General features: G+C 34.7%; 1 protein-coding gene across 14 annotated transcripts in view; it reads left to right on the forward strand.

Moving 5' to 3' along the window:
* XRN1 (5'-3' exoribonuclease 1) overlaps nt 1-25039 on the forward strand; it is a 37449-nt gene that overhangs the window by 3690 nt on the left and 8720 nt on the right. For 6 of the 14 annotated variants that reach the window (XR_011002653.1, XR_011002654.1, XR_011002652.1 and 3 more), the window contains exons 3-35: nt 814-911; nt 1257-1366; nt 1477-1587; nt 1819-1901; nt 4121-4208; nt 4313-4481; nt 4695-4762; nt 5920-6054; nt 6998-7061; nt 7809-7914; nt 8561-8650; nt 8807-8963; nt 9302-9421; nt 10113-10282; nt 11075-11195; nt 11288-11386; nt 12522-12625; nt 13125-13256; nt 14496-14658; nt 14804-14917; nt 15386-15484; nt 15626-15741; nt 16589-16735; nt 17054-17143; nt 18100-18235; nt 18955-19011; nt 19682-19814; nt 20896-20965; nt 22013-22238; nt 22901-22999; nt 23650-23745; nt 23970-24084; nt 24630-24694. Coding sequence is in view for 7 of the 14 variants with exons in the window: in XM_068200829.1 (XP_068056930.1) it covers nt 814-911; nt 1257-1366; nt 1477-1587; nt 1819-1901; nt 4121-4208; nt 4313-4481; nt 4695-4762; nt 5920-6054; nt 6998-7061; nt 7809-7914; nt 8561-8650; nt 8807-8963; nt 9302-9421; nt 10113-10282; nt 11075-11195; nt 11288-11386; nt 12522-12625; nt 13125-13256; nt 14496-14658; nt 14804-14917; nt 15386-15484; nt 15626-15741; nt 16589-16735; nt 17054-17143; nt 18100-18235; nt 18955-19011; nt 19682-19814; nt 20896-20965; nt 22013-22238; nt 22901-22999; nt 23650-23745; nt 23970-24084; nt 24630-24694 (3751 nt within the window). In the remaining 7 variants the exon portion in view is untranslated. Of the gene's footprint in view, nt 1-813; nt 912-1256; nt 1367-1476; nt 1588-1818; nt 1902-4120; nt 4209-4312; nt 4482-4694; nt 4763-5919; nt 6055-6997; nt 7062-7808; nt 7915-8560; nt 8651-8806; nt 8964-9301; nt 9422-10112; nt 10283-11074; nt 11196-11287; nt 11387-12521; nt 12626-13124; nt 13257-13328; nt 13452-14495; nt 14659-14803; nt 14928-15385; nt 15485-15625; nt 15742-16588; nt 16736-17053; nt 17144-18099; nt 18236-18954; nt 19012-19681; nt 19815-20895; nt 20966-21741; nt 21814-22012; nt 22239-22900; nt 23062-23649; nt 23746-23969; nt 24085-24629; nt 24695-25039 lie in introns of those variants that run through there. The other 8 variants (XR_011002655.1, XR_011002656.1, XM_068200830.1 and 5 more) reach the window with 7 other exon arrangements.

Consider the following 25039-nt stretch of genomic DNA (forward strand, 5'->3'; position numbering starts at 1 on the left):
ATTTGGAAGCTTTTTTAAGATTGCTATAAGGAAAAATAGCCACTGTTCAGACAATACCAGGACGGTGAGTGAAACAGAGCATAAACATGCTGTGGGAAAGGAACAGGAGCAAACACTTTCAAGCAACTGGATTTTTTTTTTTTTTTGTGGTTTGATTTTTGATGTAATTTTTTCTTTAAGGAATAAAGAAATTCCTTATTCTTTAAGGAATAAAGGTGTTTGAGAGGAAGTAGAGCTTAAGAGTTCTAAATAGAAAATTGTAGCAGAATTGAGGGCCAGACAAAAACCTAAAACTTTGGTGGTTACTTTATTTCTGGTTCAGAAGTGTTTAGGAAATTCTTGGCCAAGAAAGTCTGGCATGATGTTTGTTAATTTCTCCATTACTGGGCATGGTAAATTGTTCACTCATAACTCCTTTGGAATTCCAGACCTGCTGCTTTGTTTAACTATGTTACAGTTATTGTTCTAGGGTAGCATTTTCAGGTGTTTAGATAACAAATATTCCTGTTGTTTCAACATTAATAGCCATTCATTGTGATCGACCATTGTATGATCACCTTGGTAATCTAAATAGTAACTGCTTTTGAATAGTAAGAGATTGTCACATTTCTGTGAAAAAAGTGCTATTTTTAAGCCCCCTTAGTTGTATCAGAAATAAGTTCAAGCTCTATTCAGGAATTCAATTTCTCTTTTATTTCTTAAGCACTCTAAATAATCAACTATATTTATTTTGTCAAAAGTTATACTTAGGATATTAACATTTGAATAAGAAGATTCATTCTCTACTATCTCTCCAATGCTGTTTTATTTTAGATCAGCAAAAGAGGCAGAGGACAAAATAAAAAAGGCATTGGAAAAGGGAGAAACTCTCCCTACAGAAGCCAGATTTGACTCCAACTGTATTACACCGGGTGAGATAACTTGTCGATTATCTAAATTTAAGTGTTTGTGGTTTGTCATCTGTATTTTGGTACTATTTTCCTATCTTTAGGCATGTTTTTGAAAAAATAGAAGACAGAATCCATAAAGGCTTAAGTAAATTTGTACAAAAGTGTTAGTAACATTCAGTACAGTTGGAATGCTGTCTTATTCTAAAAAATTTTTAGATTATTATGTAAAAAGTGAAATGTCTTAGGAAAGAAACCAGTCATTTCCTTCATCTCTGGCAGAAGTTTTATTTGTTGGCATTTTTTTTAATACTTGTGATATATAAATGCAAACTAGTGAAAAACTTTAACTTGGGTTTCTGTTTTCAGGAACTGAATTCATGGCCAGATTGAATGAGCATCTTAAATATTTTGTAAATATGAAGATTTCCACAGACAAATCCTGGCAAGGAATAACAGTCTACTTATCAGGCCATGAGGTCATTATATTTTCTTACTATACTATTTTAAATAATTTTTTTTTGTACATTAATACTTACTGCTGAATATTTTTTGTGGGTCTTTTTTTTTGTTTTGTTTTGGTGTCCAGACTCCAGGGGAAGGTGAGCATAAAATTATGGAGTTCATCAGATCAGAAAAAGCAAAGCCCCATCATGATCCAAACACAAGACACTGTCTCTATGGCTTAGATGCTGACTTGGTATGTGCAATTAAAATAATACAAACAACAGGGATTTGCCAAGTGTCTACATTTCTGATATGTTCCTAAGCTTATAGGATTTTAAAATGGCTTGAAACAAGCATATCATTTTGTATTCCTGCAAACGTTTGAATTTGTAATGAAACTCTAAACATCAAAATTTCTTTATACTGCTTGAAAGGTTTAAAAAAATTTAAGAAATAAGATCTTTCTGATATCTCTTTGTAATAGATAATGCTGGGATTAACAAGTCATGAGGCACACTTTGCGCTCTTAAGAGAAGAAGTCAGATTTGGTGGTAAAAAGGCTCAAAGGTGAATTGATTTAATTTTACTCTCACTTTATTTATGATGAAATTACATCCAAAACATACTGGGTGACTAAAACAGGTGTGTGTGTCGATTTGGGGTTTTTTTAATTGATTGCATAGTAATTCAATGAAGTCTTAGTTTATTCTTTGGGTTAGAATAGTCATGAAATTAGAGAAATCAACGTGCCAAATTGTGCATTTAAATTGGTTTACATGAAAAAATGTATGCTGTCAGACCAGCTGATAAAAAATCTTTAAGACTTTGGTATGTTTTACTTTTTTCTTCATGTAATAATGGATCAACCTGGGCTGTATTGACATTGTTTCCATAACTGTGTTTGCAGATATTAGCTTTCTAAAATGTGCATGTGTGTGTGTGTGTGTGTATATATATATATGTATGTATGTATATATGAGGTTTTGTGCATAAATATAAATTACTAGGATAATTACTAAAATAAACTCTCTTGAAATGGCTGGGTAGATGCTGTTATTCAGGGTTTGCCCAATTGAAACAATTTGGTGTCTATAAACAGTCAGAAGATGGTGACTTGTTGCACAGCTGTGTGTGTACCTGGAGCTGTGCTGAAGTAGTACAGGAATAATTTATAACTGTTTCTGTGGCTGGGTTCCTTCTTGGAAGGACCTTAAGTATATATTGGGTACATAAAGTTAGAAGATGGGAGAGATAGAAATAAACATTTCTGGCAATGAAAGGATTTTGGATAACAAAGGATAAGTCATAAATGTTTAGATAAATTCATAACTTTTGATAATAAAGGAATATTTCATTGCCAAGGACAATATGATAAACATCAGAAATGTGCTTTCTTTTCAGTCTTTGCAGTCAGCACTTCACTAATACTCCTGGGTAGTGTTGGCATGCAGCACTGCAATATTTTTTTGAAGACCTTACATCTAATTGAAGTAAAACCTTGGTTTTACCTTTCTAAAAAATAAAATAATGTCAAACAAGAATGTGATTACTTTTTGAAAGATTAATTAGTGAAAGTATGAAATCAAAAGGCAAGGTGTTATTTATTCCAACCCCCCCCAGCATTGTTCCATGTTGTAATTTCTGAGTAATTTTGCTCATTACAAGAATTTACTTCTGTAAGTTACAGGAGTTGCCTTCTGTCAATATTGTCACTTTTATGGATACTTACATTTGGAAATTTGAAAATCCTAAAAATACATACAAATTGACATATCTCCACAATTTTTTTCATTGAAAGAAATTGCTTGTCTTATCAGGATTTTCAAGTCCAGTGCAATGAATAATAAGGGCAGAATGTCTCCAGAGTCTTATAACATCAACCTGATTGCCAAAGTTCTTTAATACCCATATGAAAATTGCATTTAAAAAATTACACAATTGATTCTGAAGCCCAGTGTAGCTCAGAATTTGTCTTACATGACTTTATCTGAAGGCTGCTTCTTCCTCTTAGGCACATATCTTCCTCTTAGGATCATTCTGAAATTTCCTATTTATGTGTGAAGACACAAGTATTTATGCTGGTTTGTCATTGGAGGTGGTCTCAGCTAGCTATAGTATCTACAAGGTGAAATAGTCCTTTATTTATTTGAAATACATCATTTAGCTCATTAATCTTTTGGTGTAGGTATTAACTGATTTGGGGCTAATGTTGAGGTAGGGTTTTTACGAGTAGTTTTAGCAAAGAGAAGAAAGGAAGGCAGAATATGTGTTGACTATGCCATAAACAAGCAGTAGGTTTGTTATTCTTCTAGTGCTGCTTTGAAGCCACAAAATAATACATACAGAACATGTTTTCAAGTTGAGCATATTCATCTCTTACAAGAAGCATTTCAAATGAATACAAATGTAACCCAGATGGTTTACATGGAAATCTGTGTACTCTGCTCTCATTCACACTAGTTAGAAAAATAGTTTGTCTCTTTTTTGAGCAATGGGACAAGGATTTAGGAAATAGTTACTGCAGCATGGAACTCCACAAAGTTGTTCTCTAAGTTAGTTCTTCTCCATACAATCACATCTGGTGTTTAGAAGATTCTACTGCACAATTTTATAGACCAAATCAGATTAATCCTAAAAAAGATTCAGGGAATTGTTTATACGTTATTTCTTCTATGAAGATACAATCCTAGTAAAATTTCTTGTGTTTGGGTAACCTTGGACTTATTAATATTAATGTTGAAAGTGTGTTAATAAATAATTAACTTGGTGGTTTGAATAATTTACAGAGTGTGTGCACCAGAGGAAACCACGTTTCATTTACTGCACTTATCACTGATGAGAGAATATATTGATTATGAATTTTCCCCAGTAAAGGTAAGTTCTAATGGAGCTGAGATGGGAAAAAATATGTGAGTGTGTGAAGTCTTTATGCAAAAATTATACTCCTGAATGTTGTTCTTTTTTCCTTTTTCCTCCAGGACAAGATTTCTTTTGAATATGATATTGAAAGGATAATAGATGATTGGATCTTAATGGGTTTTCTTGTAGGAAATGATTTTATTCCTCATCTACCTCATTTACACATTAATCATGATGCACTGCCGCTACTTTATAGAACATACATGGCTATCTTGCCAGAACTGGGAGGTGAGAAGACTGAGTTCAGTTGTGGAAAGTAGAAGCATTAACATTGATGTATTTGTATTTACTGACCTTTTTTTCACATTAGAATCTTTAGCATTTACTACACTTTCCTTAGAGAGGCAGCAAGATTGCATTTTATTACCTGTGCAGCATTTAAATGCAAATCGTAAAGTTGTTGAATTGTTAGTTCAAAAGCATACTTAATTTTCTCAACAGGTTACATCAATGAAAATGGGCATCTGAATTTAGAACGTTTTGAGAAATACCTTGCAAGATTGTCAGATGTAAGTAACTTTGAAATTTATAGAATGTTGAATTTAAACTCAGTATGGTACCCAGTATGGGTGTGTTTTACAGGTGGTTTAATCAGCTCTTTTAGTATTGAACAGATGGAATCCAATCAGTTGTTGTCTGATCTTATAGCGTAAGAGGAAAAAGATTGAATCATTTGATCTGTACTTTAGCCAGCACAATGCTTTTAATACTGCAAGTCAAATGAGGATTCACCAGTAGAATCATGGTGCTCACTTCCCATCAAAGTGTGTGGCAGTATCAGGTAAAGCTGGTTAGAGCAGGTGCCAGTAAAGCCAGGGATGTGGGTTCAGTCCCTCTAGAGCAGGTGCCAGTAATGCCAGGGATGAGAGTTCAGTCCCTGTAGGGCCATTCACATAAGAGTTGGACTCAGTGATCTTTGTGGGTCTCTTCCAGCTCAGAATTGTCTGTGACTTTTGTGTATTCTTAAAGCTTGCTGCAGGCAGTGATGTTCTTTTTTTCCTTTGCTGGTAGTTTCCTGTGGGGTATGTCTGAAGGTCTTGAAGGGGAGAATTGTTTCCAGGTTTTTTATTAAAATCACTAGTAAAGGTCAAGGAGTATCTCTGAGAGGCAGGCAGTGTTGTTCATGAACTAACTGGTGTACAGGAGGTAATCCTGTTAAGTGCCGGTGCAGTAATCCATCCTAGAGATGGGGTAAGGTATAGGCCATATAGAAATGGAAAGGATTAAACATTCTGCTGAACTTGGAAAGAGGGAGATCATCTGTTGTCCCTGCTTCAGCCTTATTTCTTGGATAGAGATGTGAAAGTGTTAGATCTGTGGCAGAAGGCTGTATTAACCAGACCCTATATGTGTACTGGTTTTAGAGTTGAAGCAGTACAACTCTGAATTGAATATACAACTCTGAAGTGAAATGTAGAAGTTATTTCATTCTTTTTTGTTACACCTTGCTGCCTTACTGAAAGAAAACAAAATATGGCTTGGCTGTATGTTACATATTGCTGAGAAACAGGATTTTTAGTATTAATTAGTTGTATCTCTAGGGCAAAATATTTATGTACAGATGACTCTAGATGTAATCTAATGCATGTACTACAAAGACATTGTTAATCTGACATTCTAAATTTGACATCCCTCAAATATTTGCAAACTTACTTTAATCTCACAGTTTGATCGTGAACACTTCAGTGAAGTCTTTGTTGACCTAAAATGGTTTGAAAGTAAAGTGGGCAATAAATACCTCAATGAAGCAGCTGGGATTGCAGCAGAGGAAGCCAGAAAAAAGAAACAAAAGAAGCAAAAGGTCAGTGTTTTATATGCACAGTTTCAGAAATAAGAATGTTACTTTTTGCAAATCAGTAATTTAATCTTAGACAAATAAAGTGGCATAAACCTCTGTTTTTTTCAAACCAGAAAATGTAGTAAATTGTAACAGTTTGCATTCTGCCTGTATGCATTGCTGGTTGGGAGTGATGAAATGGTTCAGTCAGGGGCAGGTGCTCATGATTTTTAAAATCTCATAAACATGTATTAAATGCTTTGCTGATCTTCAAAAGCAGCAGAACTTAAGTTTTGTGTGTGTTATGATCAAACCTGCTATGCTTCATAATCGTAATTTTTAATGCATCGTCTGCTGGAAGTTCTGCATGTTTCAGATACAGTGATAGAACTTCCATGTACAATCTTGGTATTGGCTAACTGCTGGACAACAAATAGGGAACGAGCAATTTCACTGGGGAGGTATCTCAGATCAGTATTAAACTTGCATTTCTAGATATAACCAATTAATAAGGAACAGCACCTTGTATATGTGTGCACTACTACATAACAGTATCCTGTCTCTGCCCCAGTGCCAAGTTCCCCACCACAACTTCCACTGACTGCCCTTCACTATATGCTTCAGCAGGGTGTAGAGTAGCAGGAGAAAATTCCTTTGCTTTTAGTCTGTCTTTGTATATTGTTATCCTGTTCTTTGTGTACAGAGTAACTTTGGAAAGAGTAGCATTTTGGAACACAAATATTCAGGGATTTTTTAAGTAGTTAATGTTTTGAGACTGCTCCTTTTGTCTGATCTGTCCTTTTTGTCTGCTTAAATAATATCCTTGAAGCAGTTGTAAGAGAAGGAAATGGAGTTTATAATAAATAATATTTATACATTTTGATTGTTGCATTTTGAGTTGCAAGTTTTGAATGGGGTTTGTGCATTAACCTGTACCTTTACATTATCTCAAATCTTAATTTAATAGGCTCAGGAAAATTCTATATCTTTAGCTGCTTTAGAAAAAAATGAAGGTGAAGTGACTCCTAAAAGTAAGTGCAAATAATTTTTCCATACACATATAAAAAAATATGTGTGTATAAATTTGAAAGAACTGTAAGAATTGCATGTCAGAGGTGAGCCTAATCTGAATGCAAGAAACGTAGTCAGCTGTTGGGAAATGGAGCTGCTCTGGTGAGAGAGAGTGGGGCTAAAGCTTTACAGGTGCTTCTTCCCTGCCCTGTATTTCCATGATGAGTTAAAGAAATTAATGAACAAACCTTCAACAATATTAAGGTTTTGATAATTGTATGTATAGGTATTTTCTTAGATGGGGAGACAGGGGAACAGATTTTTGTATGCCTTCAAGATTTTTGGTTGTGGTTGGTTTTAAACTCATTCTGCTTGTAGGAAATGTTTCTTGCTCGTGTTTTGAAATTAATTGTCAAAAATGTATGAATATAACTACATTATATTAGATGATGTTGCTGAACATAATTAAATTTTAAAATTAATTTTAATGTTTTCTTGGATTTTTTTCTGATGTCTTATATTACCTTATCTGTTCTTGTAATTGAGCTAAAGAAATGGGTTGCCTTGTCTTAAAAATTTCAGAATTTTTCTGCATAAAGATTCTGTTTGATTATTTCATGTTACTTTCAGTGCCAGGAAGGTGTGAGTACTTACAGCTTTGAATTGAGGAGTCAAGTTAAGGCATTATGTCAGAAGTGAATGTTTTCAAACCTTGTTGTAGTAGAGAAGTGAATGTCAATCTTTTTTTTTCATGACAGGTTTTCCAGCCACATTGGAAGATGAACCAGAAGATGATGATCTGTTTGAAACTGAGTTTAGGCAATACAAAAGAACTTACTACATGACTAAAATGGGTGTAGAAGTAGTGTCTGAGTAAGTTTATAGTTCTTTTTTAATTCCTAAATGCTGAAGACAAGTCTTTGTAGATACATATTAGAGACATACATTTGTAAATATGTATTAGAGGCATTTTTCAGGAGTGTGTAGTGACAGGACAAGGTATAGTGGCTTCAAACTGAAAGGGAGTAGATTTCATGAGGTAATAATGAAGAAATTCTTCACTGTGAGGGTGAAAAGGCACTGGAGCAAGTTGCCCAGAGGAGTTGTGGATGTCCCATCCCTGAAAGTGTTCAAGGCCAGGTTGGATGAGCAGTCTGGTCTATGGAAGGTGTCCCTGCCCATGGCAGGGGGTTGGAACAAGATGATATGTAAGGGCCCTTCCAACCCTCAACATCTTGTGATTCTAATAAAAGACAGAATATTCATCCCATGTCAAAAGCAGAGAACACATGGCAGAGTACTATAGTGGTGATGATTTTGCCTAATGCAACAAGAGCTGCAAATCAAGCTTTCTCTAATAAGTATTTGCAGAACAGAGAGGAAATGAATCTAGAAAATCATGGTATTATTAGGTTCCCAAAATATTCTAACTTCATCCCTATGTACAAGGTGCTAGGTATTTTTTACATACCAGAGAAAATGAGAAAACTGATAAGTATCCTTCCTTTTTTCTTTCAAGTGCCTTCTTAGCTGATCAAGCTGAATGTTATGTCCAGGCAATACAATGGATTTTGCATTATTATTACCATGGAGTTCAATCATGGAGCTGGTAAGAAAAAACATGGAATGAGAGACTGCTGAAAGATAGAGTGGAATTTCACCTTCTGTGCTGGGAACATTTAATGTAGTTTGGTTTGTTTCTGACCTGTGAACACTGCTGTGCTCTAATTAAGTGATGTAACTTAGGGGGTTTTTTCACCTGCAGGTATTACCCTTATCATTATGCACCTTACCTGTCAGATATTCACAACATCAGTGAACTCAAAATCAAATTTGAACTTGGAAAACCTTTCATGCCATTTGAACAGCTTCTTGCTGTACTTCCAGCAGCTAGCAAAGATCTGCTACCTAAATGTTACCAGGTAAGATAGAGAATTAAATTTCATTATCTACCTACTGCTTGCTCAATATCTGCTTTATTTTATTTTTCTCCATTCTTGGTGTTTTTGCATGTCTTGTTAAAGAAATTCTATCTCTACATTTTAGTTGTATGAAATATTCTACTTGAGACTATATGTAGTGCATTGTAAAGTTAGTAATAAATATAAAATTTTACAATTGCTAAGCAATTTCCAGCTAGGACAGTTAAATGTTTCATTCCTGTACAGCACTGAATTGGTTTTAAGACAAGCCTTTCTTTGTCTTCTCCTACAATTAGTGCTAAATTGCCTTTGATGTCATCTCTGTTGTATTTTCCTAGCATTTGATGACTAGTCAAGACTCTCCGATTATAGAATATTATCCACCTGATTTTAAAACTGACCTAAATGGTAAACAGCAGGAATGGGAAGCTGTAGTATTAATCCCGTTTATTGATGAGGTAAGTTCTTTCAGCATCTGCTGTCCATAAAAGCTGCATTACAAAACTTCTGAATTTCTTAATTTAGCAATAGTTAGACATGCAATTAAATGGAAGTTTAAATTAACACTTGATAAGATCACAGAAAAATAAATGTTTGCTGTTTGGGGAGTAAATCTAGATTAGGTTACCACAAGCAAAGTTAGTTTTAGGTGGCAGAAGTCCTAAGTAATTGCTGTGGACTTGGTGTTCTTAATGTTTTTAACCAGCTATTCAAATATTTTGGTTCACTTTCTTTGAGAAAAATATTCTGTTCCTATGTGCATATAAAAATAGAGAGCATCAGTAGGAAAAATATAATAAACACTTGAAAAAAATAGTTTTTTATAGTAAATCCTTCACATGAACGCCAGTAATAGGGAAGCATTAATGGAGAGCAATAAAATGGTACTTTGTTTTTGCATATAGGATAACAGTATTAGACAAGGCTATCTTTTGGAAACAGGCTTGCAGAGAGGTGATTATTCTCCAAATCCATTCCATGGTAATTGTTCAGAGAGTGTTTTTATCAGGGACATGAGGAAGTGTGAGGTTGCAGGTGGACACTGAGAACATAGGATATCTGGATTGCTTGGGTTACCTTTCCCAGTGTAGCTTTTCCATGCTAATTTTTGTTGGCAGTTTCACATGTGCTAATTCCTCTAAAACTTAGAAACGACTGCTGCAGGCCATGGAATCCTGTAATAAGGGCCTAAAAGAAGAGGAGAAACGAAGAAACACTCACAGTGCTTGTCTGATGTACTGGTATGACAAAGATGCTGAGTTCCAGTACCTGTCACCATGGCCAGAGAAATTCCCTGCAATAGAACGATGTCACACGAGGTAATGCTGGCGTAGCTATTGTAGAGCAGCCTAAAAGTAGTTGGAGGATTTTTACCAACATTTTAACCAAACCTTGCATATGCCAATATGTAAACTGAGAAATGAAAAATACTGAATGTTGCCTGCTTTGGATGGTACTTGTAAAGGTATTCGTCCCTTCAGATTTACTTGGCAAAACAGATGAACCAGTGCTAAGTTGTCAAGAACAAACCAGAGAATGACTAAACTTTGTATGACAAAAGATGAAGGACTGGTACAGATAGCTGATAAACAGTGATCATTTACTGGCATGCTAATTCCAGAGTGTTTTTTTTTTTTTAATGTAAGCATTTGGATCCAGTGCAGAGAATTAAACACAAATTTGTTTTTCACCTTCTTCTCACTGAAAGTAGCCGACTTTATTTCACACAAACTGAAGATGAAATGGAAACATAAGCTTAACAGTAGTCAAACTTTAAAGCAGAGTAGAGGAGGAATGCCTGTTGCTGGATTATAGTTGGTAAAGAGTGGACAGTTATGAAGATGAGTGATGCCATAAGGAACCACTGCTAGTTAGAATTCAGTAATTACAATTATTTAAAAGAGTGAGTTTGGCATATATCCTGAAGTTTTGTCTTTTTCCCTAATGAATAGTCTCTCTGCAGCAATAACATGGGTTTTTTATAGTCCTTTCTATATAATCCAAATGACATAAATTAGTTGCTGGAAAGCAAAGGGTTTGTCAGTTAATGAGTAAATGAGTAATGATTTTTTCTAGAGCTGAAGATCAATATTGTGCCACTTCTTTTTTAGGTATAAAACAATACCTTTGAATGCTTGGCATGTAGAAATAACCCACAATAAGATAACTAAAATCAACAAGAGTGCATTATATTTTTGTGGATTTCCTACTTTAAAGCACATTAAACATAAGGTAAAAGATTTTTCTTTTCCAACATTTCAATTGTATGTAGTAGATAACTATGTAAGAGCTCAAATTTTATGTGCTATTTTGTTTTCACCTAGTTCTACCTTAAAAAAAGTGGTGTACAAGTGTTTCAGCAAAGCAGCCATGGAGAGAACATGATGTTGGAAATCACAGTTGATGAGAACTCAAAGGACCAGGTAAGCATTCAGCTCTAAAAGACCAAAACAAAACAAAACAAAAACAAAACAAAAAACAAAAAACAAAAAAACAACAACAAAAAAAAAAACAACACAGCAGCTGGACGAAAGACTTGTTAAAAAGTCTGAATTTGTTAAATGGTCAGATTTGAGGTGTTAAAATTTGTCTGGGAAACAGTCTAGAATTTTGGGTATGTGCTAAAATCATTTATCATTTTCCAAACTTCACAATATGAAGTATCAGTGTCCTTAGCTGAGTTTCTGGCCTTTCTCTGTGGTAGCATTTAGATGTTCTTGGGTAAGGAGCTGGTGGCTAATGAATGGTATAAATGCAGGGGAACACTCTCCAGACCAGTGGTGTTTGTCTTTTGTCTAGCTGAAGAAATGACCACTTAAAAAGAAAAAGTGTTTCCTTTTAATCAACAAAGCAGACTTAATGCATTCCACTCTAATGAGGCTGTTTGATAGAGGAATTAGAGAGAAGAGTCAAAGTATCAAATGACAAGTGCAGAACAGAAAAAAATTCAGAAATAAATAAAATGAGGGAGAGAGGAGGAAAACAATATAATATATTATATTAGTAGAGGGATAGGGAGAGTACATATTCAAGATACATGGCAAGAAAAATCAAATAAGCCCAATTAATACATTAAAAAATAGCAGAGACTTTTTAGTAAAAAAGAACATAATATGAGACTGAATTTACAGATGCTAGCAAGTTGTAGGCATAAATGTTGTTCCTTTTTTTCAATGTGATATATAATTAAAATATATCATACGAATTACTTTGGTAATCTTAAATGGTCATTTTGTTTATTGTGTCCCAGAGACACAAATAGTTCTAAGTGATTTAACAAAAGAAGTACTTAGCAAACCTATATGAGACATACAAATTATCTCAGGTCTTCCAAGTAACACATGCAACATGTTAAAAGCCACATTTTTAAATAGGGATTATGTAATCTGTATCAAATATATTTTAGTAAGATAAAATGAGTTTTTTATTCTGCAAGAAAACCTATTATTTAACTATTGTCATTTTTATTGCAAAAATAACTTGAAAATACTGTAACAACAATCTCAATCTTCTAATATGTTAAACAATTAGTAATAAGACTTCTGGGTTTTTTTTCAGATGGTGGAAAATGTTGCCAGTTCAGTACTTGGAAAGCGAGTTTTTGTTAACTGGCCCCACCTTGAAGAAGCCAGAGTTGTTGCAGTGTCAGATGGAGAAACTAAGTAAGAGTTACCTGATATGTAGTTCTTTGTTTTCTTATTGTTTTTTTTCATTTTAAGTTCCTTGGGCTGCACAAAATTTTGATTTTATTGTAAAACTAAAACGAGTTAGTTGAGATGTAACAAAGGCTGCTTGGTGAAGAACGTTTAACCTTGTTCTGAGGTTTGGTTGCCTCTGTAGCAGTCTAGTCTTTCGCTGTTTTGTTATAGATGTAGAAGCTTGGGAGGGCTCCTTCTTAATTTTGCGGGAAAAAGGCATGCACAGAAATCCACACAGTGAACATTTCTATACAATCCTCATTTATGAATAGCACATATATTGGTATTTTTTATTAAAAACATGCTGTGTGGCCCATTGTGGAAGGGATAGAGAAAAACGATGCTGCAAGTCTTCCACATCCTTATCAAGTCATTTCTAACTAATTTCAGTCTTGCTCAAAATTGGTTATGTCTATGTTAATCTTACTTGGTTAAATTTCCTATCTGTCATAATATTCTCAAGGTTTTATTTGGAAGAACCACATGGTACACAGAAGCTTTACATGGGAAATGCAGTGCCCCCAACTAAAGTGGCTTATGTTGGAGATAAGGAGCAAAACATGTGGGTAAAAGAAGTTCAAGGCATTTCAGAGCAGTAAGTAACTTCAAAAATTAAAGTGTAGCTTTGCATTTTATGTCTTGGCTGTGTTTTGTTCCTGTATTACAGACCTAAGTAGCACAGAAGAGCTGCTGCATACTTGATGATAAAGGTTAATCAAGTCTGTTTAAATTTAAAACAGCATAAAAGAGCTTATGTAGAAATTTCAGAATATATGAAGTCTGTTCTGAGGTAACTAAAGTTAGATGCTTTTACAAAAGAACTCTGAAATGAATGAGTTTCAGTATTTATTCTCCCTCTCAATTTTATGTTCTGGTGTTAGCAATCTTCAGTTGAAGGAAGGATGTAGAATGAAGTAATACAGAATCAACCTGCAACTCAAATAGCTTAGCTTTGTTAAATTTGAATACAGCTATTGCTCTTCCAGAGTGTGGGTGCTCAGTAGACTATAAATGAGTTACAGTAGTTTTGATGCCTTCTTGCTGGTCTTAAAATCACAAGCCAGACACAGTTCTGTGATAAAAAGGGCTTACATTTCTAAGGATCCTTAGGTGCACAGCACGCTAGATGGAAAGCGCCTGAAGATGCACCTGGAACGTAAAGCACATACAATTTCTGTGTTTAGCCAATTAGCATAACTGACAAGAATCCCCAATTAGAGACATAAGTGATGAGGTAATTCCCCCTCAGTTCAACCCTTTCTGAATTCCTCTCCCCCACCCACCCTAAGACGGGAACTAAACTTTCTTTATGAAAATGTTTCTTGGAAAGCTGGTTTCAACCTTGGCTTCCCAGAGAGTCTAACCTTGGACCTCCAACTTGGAGCTGCCAAGGAATTTATTTTGTCTTTCTGTCTAACAGAGTAGGTAAAGTGCTAGCTATGAATACTGTGGCTAGAGAGCTACAAATGTATATGTAAAGATGATAGAGAATATATGAAAGCAAAAAGGCAAAAATCCATCTGGCACCAATTTGGCATTTCATTATCTGTCATTTAAGTCAACTGATTTAACTACCCTTAGCCTTCCACTGTAAAGATGAAATGTGCTTAAAATAATACTCTGAGCTCTGTAGTGATGGCTGTGCAACAGTGGGTAAGCAGTTGGTTAAGCCATTTATTCCGGGAATTTTTTGTAAAGTAAGAAGAAAATTATTAGAGTCCTCTTTTAAAGAGGGTTTTTTATTTTATTTAATTTTACTTCAATAAATTAATTCTACCCTCTTGATTCAGTTCGGTTTATTGTAATCAAGCTAAATGTTCTGCTTTGCATTCAGGTACCAGAGAAGGAAAGGAATAATTATCCATGAAACATCAGTAGTTGTATATGCACAGTTACTCACTGGTAATAGATATCAACTAAATCAAAATGGAGAAGTTTATTTGGAGAAGCAGTGGTCTAAACAAGTTCTTCCTTTTGTTTACCAAACAGTTGTCAAGGTAAATATACAAGTTCAGTATCTTCTCTGAATTATTTCAGACTCAGACTATTTTTTAAACTAAGTGTCTATTTATATAATCTTTGTAATTATTCTACTGGAACTGAATGATATTTAAGATTACCGCTGTTGTCTCTTTCATGTAGGATATCAAAGCCTTTGACTCTCGTTTTTCAAGCATCAAAACTTTGGATGATTTGTTTCCTCCTGGAAGTACAGCCTTCATGTTGGGATCTCCTTACTATGGCTGCATGGGAGAAGTTAGTTCCAGTAATTTCATAATTTTTCCCTGTAGATTTTTTCTTTCTCCAAACCTAAAACAGTCTAAGATGATGTATGACAGTAGTGGCCATTTGCTAGCTGAAATTTTTAATGTAGGATTTCCTGATGGTTTAGTCTGAGAAAGAGAGGGATCTTCTGTTTTCCCTGTTCTTTTTACTTGTGTAAGAGGGAAAAGCAGAACTTGAATGCAGGATTATTTTTATTAGTTCTTTGGGATAATACATAAGGTTCCCATTTGTGTTATTTTCAGTCATGAATTCCTTTGGTTTAATGCTGACTGATTGGCTTTATGAGGAAGCAAGGTATAGGTCAAGGCAAGGCGATGAATCCCAAAGCATCTCTGTGCCTACTGCAGCAAAATTGTTGATAAAGTAGAACATGAGGTGTGTTTTCCAAAGATTGCTGTTTTTAAATAGCACTTCTAACCTATAGTGTTTCTCTCCAAGGTTCATGATTCACATGATGTGATCCCAGAAGGCAGAATCCGGGTAGTTTTTAATATTCCATGTGAACCCCAGCTTGATATTTTAATACAGAACCAGCATGTGAGTGCTTCTGCTTTTCTAGTATCAAATAGGTTTTGCAATGGTAAATGTCTTTAAGGGATGTTTCCATATCATTCATTTGCCATTTGTATGAAAAATCCTTTAGACATTGCCAATATGTTTTGTTTGTTTGTTTTAAAGAAATATTCTGTGAAATACAATCCTGCATATATTTTGGCCAGCCGTCTTGGAGTAAGTGGATATCTTGTCTCCAGATTTACAGGGAGTATTTTTATTGGAAGAGGATCAAAGAAGAAGTAAGTTCTTTTTGTGAATTTTGACTGTAGAGAAGCTTCTAAATTCTGCTGTAACTCTACAGAATTTTTGCTGTGTTTAAGTGCTGTTTTTATCAAGTGTACACTCTTTTGTGATTTGAAGCTTTCTTTAGTGTGTATTTACTGTAAACTAAGTTGATATGCGGTGCTTTTTTTCTGTCAGAAGCATATTTTAAATTTTTGTTCACTGGATAGTTCTGTTTGCTTTCATATTGTAGACAGACACAAAATTGACTTTCCTGGTTAGCTATTTGCAAAATTGGATTAGGAATTTAAACTGACTTTGCCATACTGAGAATAAAAAAGTGGAATCAGGATCCAATTTCATTGTACTTATTACTGCTACTACAGGGAGATTAGTTGTACCTGTGGCTTCTTTTCAGAACTAGTTAAGACTGCTTAAAATACATAGCAATCCATATAGTCCTGTGAATGTCAAAATTGTGGTTCCTCTCTAAAGATATGGTTGATGGATGCCTGAGCATCTTCTTGTGATCTAATGTGTACATTTCTTCCTGATGGATTGTTCAAGGACATCCTTCTGCACCTTGATAAATGCCAGGTTGATTAGATCTCAATTAAGGAAGAAATGTAAAATATTTCCTACCCTCATTTGCAGTGAAGTATAGGCACACAGGTGGACAGCTAGCATAGCACAGCTTTTGGCCTGTGACATTTACAGCTGACACAATGTTAACAAATAAACAATACAATTAATTTAATTTTTCTGTGATTTAAGGCCATGAATGTATGTTTATGAGGTTTTTTTTTAATGTATGTGAACACACACACACATATTGCAAGTTAATGAACTTTTTCTTATTTCCAGTCCTCATGGTGATCACAAAGCAAATGTGGGGCTAAACCTGAAGTTCAATAAGAAAAATGAAGAAGTTCCTGGCTATACTAAGAAAGTTGGAAATGAATGGATGTATTCTTCTGCAGTAGAACAACTACTTGCTGAGTATTTAGAAAGGTAAATTATGGGTATGAGCTTCATCCAAATTACCCACCTTTGTATCAGTTGTTGGAATTTGTCCTCTGGTCTGATCCTCTGATCTTCTAAGAGCAATGAGTTTGTTTCTTTTATTCCAGTGTTCTATTTTGGGATAGAGTAATTGTATTAGCAGCTTGCCTTTGGAAAATTAGCAGTATGATATTAAATTAAGTAAAAAATAACCCATCTGGGCTTCACAACTTTTGAAGCCCAGCAGACTTGATTTTGATGGGGCTTTTTTGTGGTCTATGCTGATGTGAAACTAAAGTTATCTTCCATACACTTGGGGGTTTTTAGGGTGCCTGAACTATTTAATTATGTAGCCAAGAACAGCCAGGAAGATATCTGCTATGAAGATGACATTTGGCCTGGAGAGGATGAGAATGGGTAAGCCATGGTCCTTAACTCTTTTCTACAATAAGGAGAATAAAGACTGACAGTTGTGAAATTGGTAATGATTGTGCAGTGGCTGCTGTGTAACTGAAACCTTTCAGTTCCTCCAGCAGCCAGATTGTTCAGTGATGGCTGAAAACATTATTTGAATGCTGTACTTTTCAGTCATGGAGTCCAGGTTTCTGCCAGACTTCAACCTTTAGTACAGTAAATGAGAAATATCATTTTCAGTGGCTATTTCATAATTCTTGCTTTTAAAATAGCCTACAGTAAGCATAGCTATGATTAGTCATATTTTTTTTTTAAATAACCAATAATTGTGGTAATTGTCTAAAATCACTTGAAATTTGAAAAGTAAATCCTACCGAGTTGGAAGTATTTTGCACATTTTTTGTATACATTTACGTGGGAGAAAAAAATAGCAACCTTGGTTCCAGGCACAGTATGGTAACTTGAAGAAGCTTTAGTTTTTAGACAATAAACTCAATCCATGGGCTTCAATCAGTAAATCTACAGGACTCTTACCTCGTGATACACCAGTGTAGGGCTCCTCTCGTAGAAGGATCTCAGATTTTTTTCTCCATTTTACCAGAGAATGTTCCCTTGTGAATTTCTTTCTTCTGGTGTTGTGAGAAACAGCTGGTCACAGAACCAATAATCACATCTGGACACAGTTTGTTGGTTGGCTGGATGCAAACTTAATTTGCTGAATGCTATGAATTAATTTAATAATTTTTTTCCTGAAACAAAACTTTACATTATGGTTTTGAAACAGTACTGTATAATTTTGACGTTTCTTAAGTCATACAGAACCCTTAGATTCCATTACTTTATGAATATATGTAATCAATGTGCCTGTATGATAATAGTTGACTGATTAAATTAGGGAACATGGTAAAATGCCTGGTTTATGCAGCTAAAACCTTTCATTCATGCCATTTTTTATTCAGAGCTGAGAAAGTGCAAGAAATTGTTGCCTGGTTAAAAGCACATCCTGTGTCTGCTTTGTCTCGCTCATCTTGTGACTTGCAAATTTTGGATGCAGCCATTGTTGAGAAAATTGAAGAAGAAGTAGAGAAATGCAAGGTACGCAGCTTGGTGTCATTGTGAGCAGGGGTGAACCAAATGGCAGTGCTCATTATTTGTGAAGTTCTTGAATTTGAATAAGACAATTGAAGATTACTTGCCATTCCAAAGAAAAAGGACACATAATATAATGTAAAATCTGGATTTTTAATATTATCTCAGAAATTCAGAAGAGCTCATTATTAATCTTTGTAAGAAATTCACATTTTAGGGGTGATTAATCAGCAGTGGGACATACTCTGAGCTGTGCCTTTTGGTGGTTTTGTAAAGGAACAAGTATCAGTATATATTGAAAAATATTTAAGTGCTCTTTTTACGTAAAATCCCAGCTGTTCTTCCCTTGCAGTTTCTCTTTGGTTTGCAGAAAATTAGAAAGTTTTTTTTCTGAAGGCCACAGATGAAAAAAGTGACCAAGGAAATTACTAAAATAAAAGCTAAGGACAAAGCCAAATGAAATAATGGGCTCATTTTTTTGAAATAACTTGCAAGGATATCTTAGAAAATTGGTGTGAAATCTGGATTTAGACAGCTAACGGTTTGGTATGAAATCCAATATGTTTTAAAAACTAGGTTTCCTCTAAAAACTTCATTGAAGCTCTATATCATTATCTAAAAGAAACTTAAAGAATTCTGCATGATCTTTTCAGGAGTTTTGTTTTACGTATTCTGGTGCTTGTTCCTACACTGGTTTGTAAAGAGTTTCTGTTCCTTTCCTTTAGCAGAGGAAGAGCAACAAGAAGGTGCGAGTTACTGTGAAACCCCATTTGCTGTACAGAGTAAGTGATGTGAATGGGTTGGGGGCCGGTTTAAGTTCTCCAGATCATATTTATTTTACCTAAGCTTACCAGCTTTAGGAGAATGGAATTTTGTGACAGTATTGATGAAAGGAAATATTTTATTGTGCTTTCTAGAAAATAATTCTGGAAACAGTAGTCTGTCTCTTCAAGGAGAGGGAATTTCTTCTAACTACAAGCTCTTGTCATGTTGGGCACTGACTTTCAGGTTTTTTCTGCCTTCTGACATTTATGCTTCTGCAGTTCTTAGTGGCTCTATAATGAAGGCAAAATAAAACCTGCTTTCTGCTGTCTCTTTTCCCATGTTTTACTTTTTATTCAGTTCTTCACATAAAACCAACTGCTCCTCTTGCCCATGTTACTGACACAGGCAGCTTATATGGGATGTTTTAGTTCTGTCTGAATTGATCCTCTTGATCAGCTAGTGTACAACACATCTTCAGGCAGAAGCAGTAGTGAGAGTTGCAAGGGGAAAAAAAGAAAGTTTCCTTTGAATCTGGAGAGGGAAGGCTTTTGTTCTTTGTGGGGGGGTTTCTATGGTTTTTTTCCCCAGAAAGTTTACTTTGTAGTGTGTCTCAGATATTGTTATAAATGCATTTTTATTCTAATTCTTATTGTTTTGCATACATTAATACAGTCTTTTGGTTGTCAGCCATTAGAACAGCAGAAGGGGGTTGTTCCAGATCGAGATGCAGAGTACAGGCTGTTTGACCGTGTTGTCAATGTCAGAGAGAACTTTTCCGTTCCTGTTGGTCTACGAGGCACCATTATTGGCATTAAAGGAGGTAATATTTTCTTCATTATTATAACTATATAACAGCTCAACTAGTAATATGAAAGCAGGATTCAGGATAGTGTTTTATGTAATGGTTGTGAATGCACATATTTCTTGCTATGAAGCATATGGAACTTGAACCTGTTACTAACATATTTACTGTCTTGAATAAAACCTACCTTCTCCTTTAATTTCATGTGTTACCCAGCTGTTACTTGAAAAAGAAATGACTTACCCTATGATCCTTCCTATATGAATTAGGAATTACTCTTCATTTTTTAATATGAAGAAGGCAGATCAGAAAAGGAACAAAATGAAGTTACGGGATAATATAGGCAAAGTTAAGTAAAGTAGCCATAAAACCAAGTATTAGCCTTAATACTTACATCGAACATAAAACTTTATCAAGTATGGTTTGTCTTAAATAGTTTTACTTTGAATTCCTATTTTTATTCTGTAATATTCCATTTCCATTAATTGGCATGGATTTATAGCTTGTTTGACAAGAAGATTAACCATAAATCTGTTTCAAGAAGGATTTATTGAGCCCCACAGTGTAGCAGTTTCAGATCAAGTATTACAAATGTAATTTCAGTAGTTGCTTTCTCATTCAATTTGCATCTAACAATTTCAAAGAGACTAGAGTGCAGTTTTTAAAAAAATACTCTTTTCTCCATAATTCTTAGATACTGCTATAATTTTGAAGGTGTATTAGTCTATCATTATGCAAGAAAATAATATTAAAGCTGTTAGTTTCTGACTGCCTGAATGTAGATGTGGCTTGCATCTCTTTCTGCCAGTTTCTGACAAGTGTGACATACTGCTATAAACTGCAGTTCTGTTAATGCACATCGGTAAGGTGTAATGCATGGTACATTACTGTTGAAACTATATCTTACAAGGCAGATGTATGTGAGACTGTGAGAAGCATTTCCAAATTCCTGTTAATGAAATTACTCAGAAATTATTTGGGGGTCTGTTGTTCATTTTTGGTCTTTTCATTATTTATGGTATGACTAGTATAGATAGATACTTGCATAACATAGATGGATGTAACTGTATAGGATGATGTTGTACTTTGTTTTCTATAGCTACTAGAGAAACAGATGTGCTCTTTGAAGTTTTGTTTGATGAAGAATTCCTTGGAGGCCTCACTATAAGGTTTGTGTGGTGGAGTTCAGAGTCAATTCATGCTATTGGCATAGATGGCATGGAATTGTTGGCATTGGTTTGGTTGAGTATTTTTACTGTCTCTTCTTGAAACTTTGTTTCTTGGCAGTGTTGGTCAGTTTTTATTTCTTTTGTGTTTCTTGATTCTCTTTGAGTAGTGATAATTTTTTTGTGAAGCATGTTATATTGTGGAAATGCTCTTTAGGCTTTTTTGGTGTATAAACTTCTGACTTGCAGAAAGCAAGTATAAACCAGCAGAATAAAGCACTAGATCCAGGTTGCTTCCTAAACAAATATGTAGAAAATAGGTTCTTATCAGTATGTATTCAGCATGTAGATTAAAAACCAGGCAGAAGGCATCTGTTCCTCTGAAGGAGGAACTCTGAACTCAGTAGTTGATACTTAGACACTAAATTCCAACCATTAAAAACCTGAACTGTTCTTCAGGAGGTGGGGGTGCTTTTGTTTCTATAAGTGTGATAACTCTTCTGTATTGAAGTAAACACCTAAACTTCTAAGTGCTCAGATATACCCAGCAGGCTTCATTTTTACTGTTCTTACCTAAGGTTTTAATGATGGAAGTTAGAGGAAATTCTTCCCTACTACCTGCATTCAGCAGTCGTAGCCCTTGTGTGTCCTGTAACACAGATAATACTCAGTGTTCAGAAATGCTGCTTAATTTCAATTTGTAATTCTGCTACTGAACCTGAAACTTCAGGTTTCATTTCTGAAAAATAAAAGAATATTGTTTTCTGGTTCTTTTACAGAAATATTTACTACAGAACTGTGCTATAACAATTCACTCATCTTAAAAATTTCTTTAAGCTCGGCACTGAAAGGTACAATATAAACTGAGAGTAGTGCTAATTACTGTTCGACAGCCAGAGGGCAGAGGGGAGCCATGGGTTTCAGGTTGTCTGCAATGCTACTAGATTTCAATATTGCATAGTTTTTGGCTTCTGTTGTTCAAACTTGAGTCATTGTTTTTTGGCAATAATTGAACTGCATGAAACAACTATGGAATTCACTTTTCTCAAGGTGCTCACCTGCCAGAGGTTATCGCCTGCCCTCAAGTGCCTTAATTAACCTGTCTCATGGTAGTCGGTCAGAAATGGGAAATCAAAAGCTGATGGCCATAGTTAAACCTCAGCCAGCAGTGAATAACTACAGCTCATATGCATCTGATCTGTCATCTGTATGCTCACAAAAAGTGCATCTGGGAGGCCTCAACCATTCTCCTCGCTCCCTTTTTGTTCCTACTCAAGTAAGATTTTTCTCACATTTGTACGAAAATGTTTTTCCCTAGAATCTGAAATATTGATGTGGTTATCTTTGTTGGTCCAAATAAAATTTAGTTTTTATGTCAATATATTAGAAGTAGAATAATTCTTATGCTGGAGAAATGAATTAATCTAATAATGAGAAGGACTAAAATTTCCTTATTGAGAGTGGTTTTGCTCTGAGTAACTCCAGTTGCTTTTCTGAGAGACAAGATACTTAGTTTGGAGCAGTGACACCATATTTGGTGTCAACAAATAGTGTGTTTGGACAGAGATGCAATTATTTTCTTAAAGCTTTGGTCCAATTAATGCTTCCTTATAGGGTGTTTGTCTGTGCATAGAAAGGGAAGACATGATTTCCCTATCAGTTTTGCTTCTTGGTTATAGTTTACTTTGAAACTACAATAAAGGAGAAAAAATTACATATTTTTAATTGAGTTTATTGGTGGTTTAATGACACTTTTATTTTTTTTAACAAGAGGCTTCTTTAAAGAAACTTACCTTAATTAGTAACTTCATGTTGCTCTAGGGGTGTTTGAAAATAGTTGTCTCATGTTTTTCAAGTCTATACAAGAAAAAGTACTTTCCAGAAGAAAATGTAAGACAATGAAACACTTCTGATATTTTTTGTCTCTCAATGATTTAGCAACTGAATGGAAGACAGCATTACAATCTCAGGGCTGAAAATCAGGGCAACTCTAACTCACCCCAGAAAGGATTTCTGAGTGGCAATCAGAAAAATAAAGTGAGTGTTCGGATTCATTTAGTATCGGACCCAAATGTCTCTGTTTTGGCCCTCTGTTCAGGGTGGGTGTCATTTTCTCATGATTAATAAATTGCTTTGTTTTAGTACATCCGATGTTTTAGTTCAGATACAGACTGGAGCAGAACTGCTCTCAGTTCTTGAATGAGTATAATATCCTGTGTTATCCTTGCTTAGATATTAGATTTTTTAAAGTGTTTTTTTGCTTAGCTTGGCTTCACTTCTGCGGTAACAAACCTGTAATGTAATGAAGAAATTGAGCCTTGCTGGCAAGACTTTACAAAATAAATCATTAATAATAAAATCTAAGAATACTCTCAGTATGAAACCATGCTTTTGAAACCATTCTGAACTGTTATCTGTGTTTCATTATAGTTAATCATCAAACTAACCTCATTTCACTTTAGTAGTGATTCTTGGTAAAAATTGTAACTGCAATCCGCTACCACAGCTTGTTTCATAATTAATTACCTGCAACTTGTACTAGTGTCAGTATGAAAATATCTGTCATCTGAGGACTGTTTAACTTGAAACTTACAATTTCCAGAATGTCTTGGTATATACTTAGGTGTTCAAAAGTTGAATTTATCGCTGCTGAGTTTGTTTGAGGTCTTGTTTTTTTACTTTGTCAGGCACAGAGTAAGCAAGATGATGAATTCTGCAGCATATGGCAGTCATTGCAGAGTTCTGGGAAGTCTCATCACATTCAGCCAAACATGCATGAGAAGGTTAGTATAGAAACTTTTACCAGATCTCTGCATTCAAAATATGAATGTCCTTAATTTCATACGTCAGTTCATTGTATCAGAAAACTTCGTGTTACAAGTAAATCCTCTGGATGAAAGTGGTGTTACATGGAGTATGCATAGCTCTGGAAAGGGGTAATCATAGGGCACTACTATACAAATAATAGATACCCAGTTTTCTGGTTAAGCTTTGTTTGAAACCTTAGGTTGCAGTTCTACCTCAGGAAATCAAGCTGGGAACTGGCCATCAGTTTTACAAGCCAGGCTTCAATGACGGCAGCTTTAAATGTCAGCAAAGAAAACAGGAGCCTTATAAAAAATGTAAGTGCAATTAGAAACTATTAGAATTCTAACTGCAATTAGAAACTTTGTTTAGGGGAACTACTTGCTTTATCTGACCTTCATTGAAATGTCTGAAGAGCTTTTTGGTTTTTTTGTAGCTATTGACAGGAAATAATTTATTACAGTTTTATAAACACTACATTGCACTTGTTATTATCAATAATGTCCCTGGTGTGCATATCAGATTGTTTCACACTTAATCCTAAACCTTGTAGGTAAATTGTTCTGTGTTCTGTTGACTTGCCACCCATCTAATATAAAAATCAAACAAAAAACCACGTGTGTCTTTGAAAATCTGCTTGTGATCATACTTGTAGAATAGAAAATTAGATACATTATTGGATATACTTTATTTTATCCTAGAAGAAAAGCATACACTAAATGACCTATGAATTAAAATTAAACATTCGATAAAACCATTCAAATTAATGCAAATCTGTGTATTTGTATGGAGTTACTAATTGTTTTGAGTCTTGACTGTTACAGTTTTTAAATGCATTTCAAAAGAATGCGTTCTTTTGTAGTTAAAGAAGATTCCAAAACTACAAGAGGTGAAAGTCAACCACATAATAAAATGTCAAACCAACAGGTAATTTTGTCTGTACTGACTTATCTATTATTTTCTTTTCATTTTACTCTGATGTGATTTATCGCTTTACAGATTTGTCTTTAATTGGCATCTTAGTTGATTCTTTTAGTCAGCAAATTTATTTTGGAGATTTTTTTTTTCATTAGAGGTTTATAGGCAGATTATGAGAGAAAGTGCATAAAATATATGATGATACCAAACAACTTTCCTATTCCTCTTAGATTCTAAAAGTTACACTGTAATGGGAAAACACAAATGCTAGGTGTTCAGTAAGCTGAAATCCTCTAAGAATATTAGCTTGTGAAAGCTCTTTGCAGATGCATTTCTAATATGATTGTCTTATAA

The sequence above is a fragment of the Anomalospiza imberbis genome, chromosome 10 (genome assembly GCF_031753505.1).
Source record: "Anomalospiza imberbis isolate Cuckoo-Finch-1a 21T00152 chromosome 10, ASM3175350v1, whole genome shotgun sequence".
Taxonomy (NCBI): domain Eukaryota; kingdom Metazoa; phylum Chordata; class Aves; order Passeriformes; family Viduidae; genus Anomalospiza; species Anomalospiza imberbis.